We start from the raw sequence: 13,773 nt of genomic DNA on the forward strand, positions 1-13,773 counted from the left end.
GCAGGTGAAGCTTCTCGTGGGATGGAGGTAAAGCACACCCCATGAAGCCTCTATTAAAGGGACAGGATTTTTTTTTAAACGCAGGCCTGTTGGCCTCCCTGCTCCCAACCTGACACTCTTAAGCACCGTACATCAGATTCTCCACGGGAACCAATACAACCCTCTGGCTTCTGTGACCTTAAAAAAAAATGCAGGGAAGGGCTGACTTTGAATCAACTCCGGTTTGACCCCCGTTAGATGTACTTGAGCTTCATTTGATCTGGAAGTTTGAAGGAAGAGAAGTGGCAGCACAAAAATATTCCAGGAAAGTGATCCACGCCTGAAGACCAACTAGGGAGAAGTGGATAAAAGTATCCTATTGAGAGGTTCTTTCAAAAAAGGTTACCATCATGCGCTTATTTATCTGTAAACTCTGAGTTCAGCAGTACTTTCTTCTGAATATACTTGTTTGCAGTCAGACTGCCACCATGCGCAGAGTTCAAATTCATATAGATACAGACTCTCAAATTCTTATAGATATCATTGATCTATGGCTCTAAGGGTAGGTAGTTCAAAATTCTCTTTTTTTTGTGAATGTCCAAATCTACTGGTACTTTGAACAGCTAAGATTCTTGGGATGTAAGAACTAGAAACAGGTTTCTGCTTAGCTACAGCATTAAATTTTTTTTTTCCTGTGTGGCTTTTACAGAGACTTTGGAAATTCAGATTAGACTTGGAAGTTATAGTTAACTCATTTCTGAATTCGATTCAGATATCTTGCCATGTTGGTCTGCAATGGAACAGCAGGATTCGAGTCCATTGGAACCTTAGAGACCAATAAGATTTTCAGAGTATGAGCTTTCAAAAGTCAACACTATCTGACACAATTAGCTTTGACTCAAAAGCGCCTACCCTGGAAATCTTGCAACCAGGGCTTTTTTTCAGCTGGAATGTGGTGGAATGGAGTTCTGGCACCTCTTGAAAATGGTCACATGGCTGGTGGCTCCGCCCCCTGATCTCCAGACAGAGGAGAGTTTAGATTGCCCTCCACGCCGCTGAGGGTCACACAGCCACTGGCCATGTGACCATTTTCGCCGAGGCCTATTTAAACTTTAAAAAACTCTCCCCTTGTTCCAGCTGACCCAAAGTGACATTATTGTGCGGTCCTGGGAGTGTACGCACACTTTGTGAATGCACATGTGGTACCAGGAGCACTACCTCCCACCAAGAGTTGCCCCCTGTGCTGGCAACCCACTGAGTTCCACCACCTCTTTTCCCAGAAAAAAACCCCGCTTGTTGGTCTCTAAGGTGCCACTGAATTCAAATCCAGCGAATAATGACTCGGTGGTAGTGAACACACGCTGAATGCAGAAGATCTGGTCCTTGCCATCTTACTATTTATTTAGATATTTATACCTCAGTGCTCACCCAAAGCTGCATATAACAGTGTTCTCTCCTCTTCCCATTTTAATCTTCTCAACAACAACCCTGTGAGGTAGGTTAGGCTAGGAGAGAGAATGATTGGCCCAAGATCACCCAGAAAGTTTCCATGGCAGAGTGGGGATTTGAACCCGGGCCTCTCAGATTCTAATCTAACACTGTAACCCCTAAACCACACTGTCTCCACACCTCTGTTGCAAGGTCTAGTTGCAAGGCCTTAGCTAGCAAGTTTAGGAAGGACTTTTCTCTGAGCCAGAACCTCAAGAGTTGATTCCAGTTAGCATAATTGTGGCTGAGTTACATTTACTTGATATACTTTCAGATATTCAAGAACTACAGGAAACCCACAAGACATTGTAAAATAAGTAGGCACCTAACGGGTTAACAGATTTTTAAAAACTCTAGCATCAGCTTTCATGAACAACATCAGATGCATGCGGTAGATCCTTGGTGGTGGAGGAGAGTGCCCTCAAGTCAGAGTTGACTTATGGCGACCCCTGGTGGGGTTTTCATGGCAAGAGACTAATAGGTGGTTTGCCATTACCTGCCTCTGCAACCCTGAGCCTTTGCTGGAAGTCTCCCATCCAGTTACTAACCAAGGCTGGCCCTGCTTAGCTTCTGAGATCTGACGAGATCAGGCTCACCTGGGCTATTCAAATCAGGACAGATCCTCTCTTGGTAGAAGCTTATAGATAGGATAAGAGGAAGAAAAATGTAAATGGTAGGGTCAAAAGACCATGGATAGCAAGAAGTAATGGGGTGTCACATTAGTACATAAAAAGTAACATGTAATCAAGTGAAGTCCCCGCAGAAAAAAACCTGGGGCCAGTCATTCTTGCTTAGCCAAACCTGCTCCTAGGATTCCTTCGAAGATTCCATGGAAAAAGGGCAGGACAAAGAAAGGTAATAGGCAATAGCTGTGATTGATGACATTGAATTCTCCTAGCATTGTTAAACCAATTAACACCTCTAGTGGGGACCCCCAGGTCTTTGTTCAGGACTGGAGAAATGCCATCAAAATTTTTGACGAATTCATCAACTAAGCAGGATACTTATAAGGGAAAAAGTAAGGAGTGAGCTCCTACAGCCCCCCCTCCCCCAACCTGCTACATCTCTGAGTACAAAAGTTTTGGAAACTAATCTCATTGACTTCTGTGTGTTATTTCATCAAGAAAAGCTTCAGTGGTGGCTACAATCATGTTTTATGCAGGAGATTGTTAGGTACCATTTGGCTTGGCCTGAAGATCTCTGCATATCAGCCCATGTTTCTACACTTCCCCAATCAGTAGATCTCAGGACCAGAGGAGGGGAAAGCAAGACATTCAAGCCAGGAGAATATTTCCAAAGTCCACAATAGTCTTGCTCACCAAGTGATCCCAGAGAACCAATCCTGGACTGTTCTCCCTGGGTGAACTATTGGGCTTGCTCTTTGATAGATACCTCCACTGGACCTGACCCTATATTACAAGGTTCACTCAATAATCAGAAATAATATAGCATTAAAAATACTTTACAAGCTAGGAGGGATGGTTCTGCTTTTTAATATACAGCTGCATTAAGGTGGTGATTAGGGTGTCAAGAATTGGTCTGATGTTAGGACAGAGAGTCGAAGTCAATGAACTTACGGGCTGCCCCAGTTCTTCAGCGGAATCATTCCCGTATAATTGGGTTTTCGGGAGCAGACGAGAGAACTGTCTTCAGAAAACCATCTTCTCGCTACAGAAGTGTCTTTATACATCACCCAGGAATGGATGCTTTTTAACCAAGCCTTTTATTTACACAGCGAGGACGGGAGCGAGCGCACCTCTGCCGAGCGGTTCCTGCTGAAACAAGCTTATTGTGTCAGCAGTTTACTGTTATTCACCCCATTTTTCTCAGCCTCTTTATTCTGCCACATTGTTCTCTTCTCGTTGAGTGCCTAGCCTGAGTTATCCATCTTCCTCCAGCTGTTGGGCATCAAATCTCTTCTTATTTTATCCACTCATTTCTTTACTGTATCCATAAATATTTGCACTCTGAAAATTAGCCGTAAAAATAGCAATGCCCTCCTTAACGTTGGTACATGCTTGGCAAAGGGAGTCATTCATGCATGTTGGCATCTCTTGCTCCCCTTTGACCCTGCCAAAATCATGAGTATGAAAAGTAAGATTTTTCCCTCCTCTGTTTTAATGCATTTGGCTTTACATCATTGCCATATGCCTAATGACTGTTTTAATGGTCCTACTTTGGGGATCACTAGAAGAGATCCAGAATGATCCGTAAGTGGAGATCTGCTCTTCATAGGCTGCTCTCCAAAGACCTAATTCAGGTCAGGGTTGCAGTACAGAGGTAGGAGGAATTCAATCCTTCTGCATGGCTTTGTCAAGCAAAACCAACCTCCCCCCCCCCGTAAACACACACACACACACACACACACACACACACAGACTGTTCTTAGCCCAAGAAGGAGAATATATCTATATCTATGTGGTAGAGAGTGCCCTCAAGTCATAGCTGATGTATGGTGACACCCCTGGTGGGGTTTTCATGGCAAGAGACTAAGAGAGGTGTTTTGTTATTGCCTGCCCTTGTGACCCTGGTCTTCACTGGAGGTCTCCCATCCAATTGCTAACCAAGCTGACTCTGCTTAGCTTGTGAGATCTGATGAGATCAGGCTCACCTGGGCTACCCAGGTCAGGGTATCTATATCTATATCTATATCTATATCTATATCTATATCTATATCTATATCTATATCTATATCTATATCTATATCTATATCTAGGGCTTTTTTTCAGCAGGAACATGGTGGAACAGAGTTCCAGCACCGCTTGAAAATGGTCACATGGCTGGTGGCCCCGCCCCCTGATCTCCACTAGCGGCACAGAGGGCAATCTAAACTCCCCTCTGTCTGGAGAGCAGGGGGCGGGGCCACCAGCCATGTGACCATTTTCACAGAGGGCAATTTAAACTTTTAAAAACTTCCCCCTTGTTCCAGCTGACCCAAAGTGACATCATTGTGCAGTCCTGGGAGCATGCGCGCACTTTGCGCACATGCATGTGGTACCAGGGGTACTACCTCCCGCCAAGAGTTGCCCCCTGTGCTGGCAACCCACTGAGTTCCACCACCCCTTTTCCCAGAAAAAAGCCCTATCTATATCTATATCTATATCTATATCTATATCTATATCTATATCTATATCTATATCTATATCTATATCTATATCTATATCTATATCTATATCTATATCTATATCTATATCTATATCTATATCTATATCTATATCTATATCTATATCTAGAGAGAGTTGTCCTTCTCTTTCCCATTTTTATAACAGCACAGGATCAGGCAGGGGACTGACTCATGAAATTGTGCAGGGAAGGATTAACCACCACCACCACCACCAACACCATCACCACTCCTGTCCTACATAGTGGCCTAAATCAGGGCTCCAGTCCGCTGGTGCTTGCCTTTAAAAAGCGCTGAGATCGGTTCTCTCTCAGCATCCGGTTCAGCCTAGAGAGACAGTTGAGTCACTGCCTGGAACTACAGGCTAGAGATTGGCGTAATGGAATGGTTGGAGTGTTAGGGTGTTAAGGACAATTAACACATTACCATGTCCGCATGACCTCCCAAGTGGGCGTTGTGCCATGTTGTGGGAATTCCCAGCACACACAGACAGGCCTGGTTTGGCATGGGACTTTGGCTTGCAAGAAGAGGTTTCAGTCCCCTCTTCCTGCTGTTTGCCTGCCCTGCAATGGTCCCTGGAAGCTATTATGCACCCAGGGGAGGTAGCTTGAATACACTGATGGTTGCTCGGGAGTTTCTCCAACAGGTAGGCTTCCCAGCCTCCCGGAGGGGCCTGGAGATCTCCTGGAATTACAACTGATCTCCAGACTGTGTGTGCAAATTGCCATAAGTCACAACTGACTTTTGGCAACCTCAGCAAGGGGGCTTTCGAGGAAAAGGAGAAGCAGAGGTGGTTTGCCATTGCCTTCCTCTGCAGAGTCTTCCTTGGTGGTCTCCCATCTAAGTACTGAACCTGCTTCCGAGATCGGGCTATACCATGCTGCCTTCCCTGATCCCCCAGGTTCCAGAGATCAGTGTCTCTGGAGAAAACTGCTGTTTGAAGGGAGTGAGGCCCTTCCACAAACTCTGCACTCCTGAGACTCCACCCCCAAATTACTAGGAATTTCCCAACCTGGAGTTGGCAACCCTACTCGCAGAGTAAGCAGCAATTCTCAGGTGCCCTTTCAGGTCAGGAGAATGGTATGGAAGGGGGAGGAAAGCTAAGACCTTTTCTCCTCACACTCTATGATCCCAATCTAAATTGGGCCCACAGGGGTCTGGGAATTAAGTGCCTAGCACCGGGCTCCAGCTGTGCAGCTGGCTCCATCTCATCGTGGTGGCCAGGAGACCTGGGTCCATCTCAATTTGCTTGGGGGACTTTGAGCCAGTCACACACGTCTCAGCCTCAGCAGGGTTGTTGGGAGGATAAAATGGGAAGGGGAGGAAAGTCACTGGGTTAAAGGCAGGATCAAAATGCATCGAGAGAGAGAGGCAACTTGCAATTCTGCACTGTCCTTTCCTAGACAAGTGACAATTTGCTCACCCTGTCTCATCACATGAAGGCATGTAGTGACAGGAGAGCAGATTTCCCCTCCTGTTGGGGACTGCGTTCACCAGTCTAAGCTCCTTGGAAGACACAGGGAATCTCAAACCAGGGACTGTGGCATCCAGACACATGCCCCTTGCTTTCTGCGCCACCGTGGGACCTTGCCAGGTGAGGCCCTCTAGCCTGCTCTCCCCTGGTCTTGAGCGCCACCCATGCAGCTGGCCAGAGGGTGGAACTGCAGTCTCTAGTTAAGGATGTGAGGCAGGAGTTCTAATGAAATATCACTACCTCTACACAGTGTCTGATTCTAGCCTGACTTTTTAGTCTTAGAGATCCGGCGTTTCCATGAAGATTAAACAGTTCTTGGACGATGAACTTGGTGCTTCCTTTGTCTCCAGATCCCCAAGTCATGAGCTTTCCGCTTCTTTCTGTTCTGGTGTTGCCAACTCTGGGTTGGGAAGTTCCTGCAGATTTGGTGGTGTCACTTGGGGAGAGTGGGGTTTGGGGAGGGACCTCTCCCCAGGTGATACCACCAAATTTGCAGGAATTTCCCAACCCAAGGAGCCAGGTATAGCGCCATAGGGTCCACCCTCCAAACCAGCCACTTTCTCCAGGAGAACTGAGCTCTGTAGTCTAGAGATCAGCTGTAATTCTGGAGGTGGGCAACCATATTCCCTTCCCACCTTCGCTTATAGGGAGGGGATATATGGGGCAGAGGAATGAAACAGTTCAACAGGCCAGTTTGGCTAGGGATCCTGGAGGTGTTTTGCCATCTTCTGGGCATGGAGCAGGGATCACTGAGGGTGTCGGTGGGGGAGGGGGGTAGTTGTGAATTTCCTGCATTGAGCAGGGGGTTGGACTAGATGACCTTGGAGGTCCCTTCCAACTCTATGATTCTGAATACACAGTTTTGCTTTCAAGCTTTCTGCACTGAGCAATAATGCTCCTTGCCCACTGTCAGCCAATTTGTGTTTTTCCTTCTGCCTTTCCTCTCTCACATAATGAACTCGTAACAACCAATGCTTAGATTGTTCCTTCGGTCCTTTCCTAGCTCAGTGGGGGTGATGCAGAATAGAGCAGGACTCTATGTGGAAAGAACGCCTGCTGTTCTCTCTTTCTCTCTCTTTAAGACTGGTTCTTTCTTGACACAGATTCCGAATCACCTTTCGTCACCTTCAAAGTCAATCTGCATCTGTTTTCTGCCTAGTTTGGTAGCCCTCTGAGTGCAGCAAAAGGCGAGAGCGAAATGCATCCCCTTCAAAAGCATGTTGAAAGAAAGGATTGGGAGGCAGGAGAAAGGGAGGGGAGGAGTTCCCTATTTACAGCAATTTTTAAAAAGGCTCTCTTCTTTTACTGCCATTGTGGTCTGTGCGGGGAAACCCAGCCCAAACACAACTTACTTGACTCGGCATGCTATTTGCCTACTTATAGCAGGCTAACTCCCAGCAATGCCTCCTGTTTCCTGCCTGAGCTCACCAGAGTGGCAGGAGAAGGAAATGGGTAGGAACAGGGAAGACTCAATGCAGCTGCATCACTTTTAGGTGAAGACCCAGAAGTGATTTCACCGCATCAAACAAAACTGTAGGAATTTCCCGAACCTCTATCGTCTTTATCATAGAGATTTGGGAAATTCCTAGAGCGTTGCTCGATACAGTGACATCATGTTCATGTCTTCACCCAGAAGTTACATCGATGTATCGAGGGATGGCTTTTCCTCCATTCCCTACAGTATTACTGGAAAGGTTCTGAGGTTAAGCCTTGCTGTCAAAGACAGTTCCAGGGCTGAAATTCAGAATCAGAACCAGGTTTATTGCATGTGGCCATCACAATTAGGCAAATAAAGCACCTAAGTAAAATATGAACAACAGATGACAAAATGATAATGTTAAAAACATATAAACATACATTAAAATACATTCACACCTTCATTATACACAGATGAAGAAGTCTCAGACATTAAGCACAGCTTGAGCCCAGATTTCTTAGCTGCCAAGGCAAACTGTGCTATTTTATAAGAGATGTACGGATCCAAATTGGAAAGAAAGGCAGTTAGCTTTTCCACCACAGGAAAAGAATCAATGTTTTTAAAGATTTCACCAAGAAATTTATTTCTGGGCTCTGCATACAAAGGGCAGAACAAAATATTGCTCCAAAATATAGCTCTGTCTCTTAAGGAGTCCCGGTTCAACAGCCCTCCCTGGTTTTGGACATGCCGTTAGTTAGTCAGTCAGTCAGTCAGTCAGTCAGTCAGTCAGTCAGTTAGTTCCTTCCTTCCTTCCTTCCTTCCTTCCTTCCTTCCTTCCTTCCTTCCTTCCTTCCTTCCTTCCTTCCTTCCTTCCTTCCTTCCTTCCTTCCTTCCTTCCTTCCTTCCTTCATGTCATTTGTTCGTGTCATTCATTCATTCATTAGTTTGTTCATGTCATTTATTCGTGTCGTTCGTTTGTTCGTGTCGTTCATTTTTTCATGTCATTCGTTCGTTCGTTATACCCCTTTCGTTGTCGAGGAGAACCCAAGTCCACTTACAACATCAGTCTCCCTTCTTCCATTTTATCCTCGCAACAATTCTGTGAGGTAGGTTAGGCTGAAAGTGAGTGACTGGCCCAAGATCATCCAACAAGCTTTTAGGCGGGGGTGAGTGGGTGGGAATCGAACCTGGGTCTCCTCAGGAATTAGTCTAGTACTCTAACTACACTGTTTCTCCCATAAGTTTTCTGTTGATGCCTTACTGTTGAGGGCAGTTGGATAACTCTAGTGTAAGCAATCATTAAATCCCCCCTCGCCATCCCACGTGGGCTGTGTCCTTTAAAACTTCAGGACGTCTATAAATAAATGTATATTCAGATAAGCCGAGCAGCCAGCAAGAAGCAATCAACCATGAAATCACTGGTTAAGCTTAAAATGACAAAGCTAGGGAATTATTATTTTTTTAAAGGAAAGACAATGCATAAGATTTCTCTCTTTTTTTGTCTTTGCAGCGCTGTGAAAAACGAATTGTGTTTTATTTTGGGATTTCTGTCATCCTAGGTATTTTGGAAATATTTGCTGTGTCTCAGGGGATTGTAGGAATACGAGGAGTTTTCAGCAACAAATTTTTAGCGATGTCAAAAAAAGGAAAACTCCATGCAAGTGTAAGTAAAAGAACATCACTGCTGCCTTTCCACAGGATATGTTAAATTGTTTCTGTGATTTGCCAAAAAACCCAAAAAATGTTGCGGCAACTTTTGCTGCTCACCAGAGGGGTAAACTCTCCTGTGAGATTTGATTCTGCAGATCTTACGAAAATTCAGAGAAGAGTGAAGTTCTTTCTCTTGTCTGCAAATACTCCATCACAGGCCTGCACAACTTCTGAAGCACCTTGCCAAATGCAGTTTACTAGCCATGTACGGTGACCCACCAGGATGCTAAAAACCGGCTGGTATTGCTGCCAGCACGGGATATAAAAATGGAAGTGGATATTGTGTCTCTGTACACTGGGAGCCTGAACTGATTCATACCTGACAAAGCCCTTGTATCCCCTATAAGGAATTCTGATCCGTTGTGTTCTGGGAAATTCTGTGGTTCCCAGATCTACATGGCCCCCATTCAGATTGGGATAAGAGCACACAGAGAAGAGAAACACGTTTTCCCAACCAGAAACGGCCCCAGGGAGTCGGCATGTGTCCTGCTGGGGAAACATGCCTGGGGGACATGGAAATCCCAGAACACATTGGATCAAACGTCCTCCCGGGCTTCATAAAAGGTGAATCGGTCCTAATCACAGACACAGTGGCTCGAATTTTTGAATTGTCCACAAACTCATAGTATCCAGACACATAGCTAAAATACACTCTGATTTTTCCTCTCCGAGTGCACTCCACACTATTGCTCCAGTAGGAGAAAACCTGGCACAGATTGGTCTGCCTGCAACAGGATTTTCTGGAACCCACATGGGTCCATCATAAACCCTGCTTGGTGATGGGGAGGTTGTCAGGCATTTGATAGAATACAGTACAAAGCTGGTGAACTGTGTTTGGCTCATGCAGGCAGGTCCCATCTATGGTTCTCCACGCTGCCTCTGCAAATGCCAGGAGATTTGGGGGATAGTGCCTGGAGATGCTGGAGTTTGGGGAGGATGTGATGTCACTTCCAGGTGATGCTGTAGGTTTCTTCCCCTGGTCTCTCTTTACTATAGAGACTAGGGGGAATTCCAAGAGCATTACTCCTCAATTCTTGAAGGGCACAAAGTTGGGGCTCAGGGGTGATTCCCTGTCCTGGGTGGATAAATGGGACTCCAAACCCCACCCTTCCTTTGAATACTTAACCTAAGATGAAAATAAGGTTGAAGAACCCAGGATGGAGATTTCAATATTTGCACTGAGAAGACTGTGGTATTTGCTTTGATTCATATCATATTCTCAAATAAACAGGCTGAGGGCCAAGCTACAAGTGACGCCTGACACAGGTTGGACATTTGTCAGTTTCCCTCAAGTTTTTATGGGAAATGTAGGCGCCCTGGTCTTGCAGCTTGGCTCTCCAACTGCTATCCAGTGGACTTTTCAACTGTCACTTGTCCAACATTCCGCCAGGCTGCCTACATTCCCCATCAAAACTTGAGGGAAGCTGACAAGTGTCCAACCTGTGTCAGGCGGCACTTGTAACTTGGCTCTAAGCTTCCAGTTTTGTGGGCTGTCACAGGTGGGATAGCCAACCAGCTATTACTTTCCCCACCCAGTCATTAAAACTATGTTCTTTCAAGAAACTGGTATTGGAAACTGGAAAAACAGAAAAATCCAAATTCTGTCCTAACTCCTCCCAGGTCTGTAAGACTTTGTTCTAGCTCCACCCCCAACCTGTCAGGTTTTATTCTGGCCCCACCCCTAATCTGACATGCTGGCTTCATTTTTGATTCAACTGGCTCTGCCTGTCTTAGCCTGTCTAGAAACTAATATTTTTAAAAGCAAAATGTTGGTAGCCCTGTTTAGGGGGAAGGGCTTAGGCTACGGAGAGTAGCTAAGGAGGAATTGGTGAATAAAGGGGGAGAGAGTACCCCAACATTTCATGGGTCATAGGCTCTCTTCATATTGGGTCTGGCGAAGGTGAAAGCAGCACTGGGCTAAATGAGCATCCTGCCCAAAATGAGAGCGCAAATCAGAGCCCTGCAAACTATCACAGAGGACTAGGGTAGCCATCCGGCATCAGCAAATGCTAGGAAATTTGGGGGCAATGCATGGGGAGATGGAGATTTAGGGGAGGTAATGTAACATCCTCTGTGATGCTCTCTGAATTTCCCCAGTCTCTATGGTAAAAACTATAAAGATGGTGGGGATTCCTAGAGCATCACCTGGAAGTGACTTAGGCCGATTTTCCACACATCTTACCAGCCATGGAAAATCGCACAAAACTCCCAGAATGACAGTGTCTTCCTGGTGCGATTTCCCATCATTTCTGACATCATCGCACTATGAACCAGAGTCATGACAGGAGATCACGCCAGGAAGATGCCGTTGTTCCAGGAGTTTTGTGCAATTTTCCACAGCCAGTAAGACGTGTGAAAACAGCCATGTTCTCTAGCCCTTTACCAAGAAGTCACATCCAGTTGACAATGTAGAAATTCCTTCTATCTCTGTGGTCTTTGCCATAGAGATGGGGAGAATTCCTACAACATCAGTATTGATGCTATTCCTCCCCTTCTCTTTTTTCCTTCCTGCTCCTCAAATCATTGAGGGCAGGGGATTAGGGCCAAGGGTGGAGTTTTACCCACTACAGACTGACAAAATGCAAGACTGCGGGGGATTCTGGTGTACCCTCTTAGTTTGTACAGGTCCTCTGAGTTGATTGTGCTTCACATGAAAGGAGATTGCAGCTCAAAGAATACTGGGATGCCAAGATGGCGGAACTCTTGGTAGTTCCCCACAACTGTTTGGGACTAGACAAGTGTTGGCTGACCCAGCTGTTAATGTGAGAGATGCAAATATATGCTAGAAGAAAATGCATTGAGAATAATGCATCTCAAAGACTGAGAATTAAGAGTTCATTGTATGCAGTTCTACTTTGTAACTTCTAATAAGAGATATCTCTTGTTTAGATAGGGGAATTGAAGTCTGTTTGTAAGAGATTAGGCCCAAGGATTCTATACTAGGTTTCTAGTAGTTGGATCAGGACCTGGAATACCTGAAGAAGGCAATTCAGCCCCCCCTCCACACACATACACCAGGTGCCATTTTTCCAACCCAGAACAGTTCCAGGGTTGTGCTATTTTGCTGGGTGGGGGAACCCATTTATATCCACATGGGTTTCCTGAAATAGCACCCCCAGAACTGTTTGAGGCTGGAAAAATGACACATGGAGAAAGACTGAAGTCCTATCTCCATGTGTGTTATGGTTCTGATCCAAACTGGGTACTGCACACATAAGAATGGAGGAGAACCTGCAACTTGCACCTGTCACATCTGTCACAGGGTGTGGACCCCATACTTATCTTATGTACTCTGTCATATGAACTGCTTACTTCACGTGTAGGCTCTGCTTGACGTATCTTATGAGTCGGCTTGTGTCGGCTGTTCCATTCCAGCACGGCAGCTTGGGGTAAGATACCCCAACAGCCATGTGTGAACAGAAATTTTCTTCTCCCTGGAATGTATAATCATATTGTTATTTATCTTTAACAAGATGCAGCCGCCACCAAAATGAAATTCAACCCCTTTCTCGATTCCCGGTTAATTGCTGCAAGCAGGATATGGTGTTATAAAGGGACCCCTAGTTAAGACAGGTTCGACCGAAAGGTTAGGACCCCTGACTCCTGAGCCAAATCATTGGGAGAAATTAGGCGAAACCTGAGCCAAACGTTTAAAGATCACGGGGCTCAATAATGCCGATAATGCAAAAGTCGCATCTGTTGTTCTTTCCTCCTTTGGCAGGATAAAGTTATTTCATGGACTAATGAGTCCGGAGAGGCAAATGCTGTGCTTGTCACTCACGGAAGCACTTTGATATCAACGGCATGGATTTGAGCAGAAACAGAGATAAAAACTAAGTCCCATAATTATTTGGGGCTAGGGAGAGAATTGGTGGGAAGGGAACCAGTTCTTTGGAAGTTCCCCCTTTCAGCCTTCCTTTTTAGATGGTGATTGTAATTTGGATTATAAAACAGTTCCTTTTTCTTAAACAAGAAAACTGGATTCAGAAGCAATATTCATCCTGGCAGTGATCAGCTTCCCTCACAGATGGCTCCGTTTTCAAATTCTCTGCCACATGCATAAGGCTGCAGTCCTGTGCACGCGTCCTTGGGCGCAAGTCACAGATTTATTCAGCAGCACTTACTGAAGAGAAAACATGCTAAGATCAGGCTGTAAATTGTTTAGCTGTTTTTTTTCCTCCGTATTGAGTTCCTATTCTCCACAGAAATTTTGAAATTCTTAATAACAGTGCATGGGGGGAACATATTTTCTGAAAAGTAATTAACTTGCTTTACATGAAACTGCCTTAAATTGAATCCAACCATCCATTTCTCAAGGTAAATATTGCCTGTTCAGAATGACAGAAGCCCTTCAGGGGCCGTTCCCACATGGCTTACCTGAACATGGAACGCTGCGCAGCATGCCAAAAAAAATGCGGATCGCGTTTTCTCTCGCGAGTTTTCTGTGATGTTGTGCAACATCGCGCAAAACTCGCAAGAGAAAACGCGATCTTCCGCGGTTTTTTTGGCATGCTGTGCAGCATTCTGGGTTCAGGTAAGCCATGTAGGAACGGCCAGGGTCTCGACATCTTTCACATCACCTAC

General features: G+C 45.4%; 1 protein-coding gene across 1 annotated transcript in view; it reads left to right on the forward strand.

The window, feature by feature from the left end:
* The window catches only part of FGF5 (fibroblast growth factor 5), a 51,097-nt gene that overhangs the window by 26,100 nt on the left and 11,224 nt on the right, over positions 1 to 13,773 (forward strand). The window contains exon 4 of the mRNA XM_054990389.1: positions 9,039 to 9,142. Coding sequence (XP_054846364.1) covers positions 9,039 to 9,142 — 104 coding nt within the window. The remainder of the gene's footprint in view (positions 1 to 9,038; positions 9,143 to 13,773) is intronic.

Source organism: Eublepharis macularius, chromosome 10 (assembly GCF_028583425.1).
Source record: "Eublepharis macularius isolate TG4126 chromosome 10, MPM_Emac_v1.0, whole genome shotgun sequence".
NCBI lineage: Eukaryota > Metazoa > Chordata > Lepidosauria > Squamata > Eublepharidae > Eublepharis > Eublepharis macularius.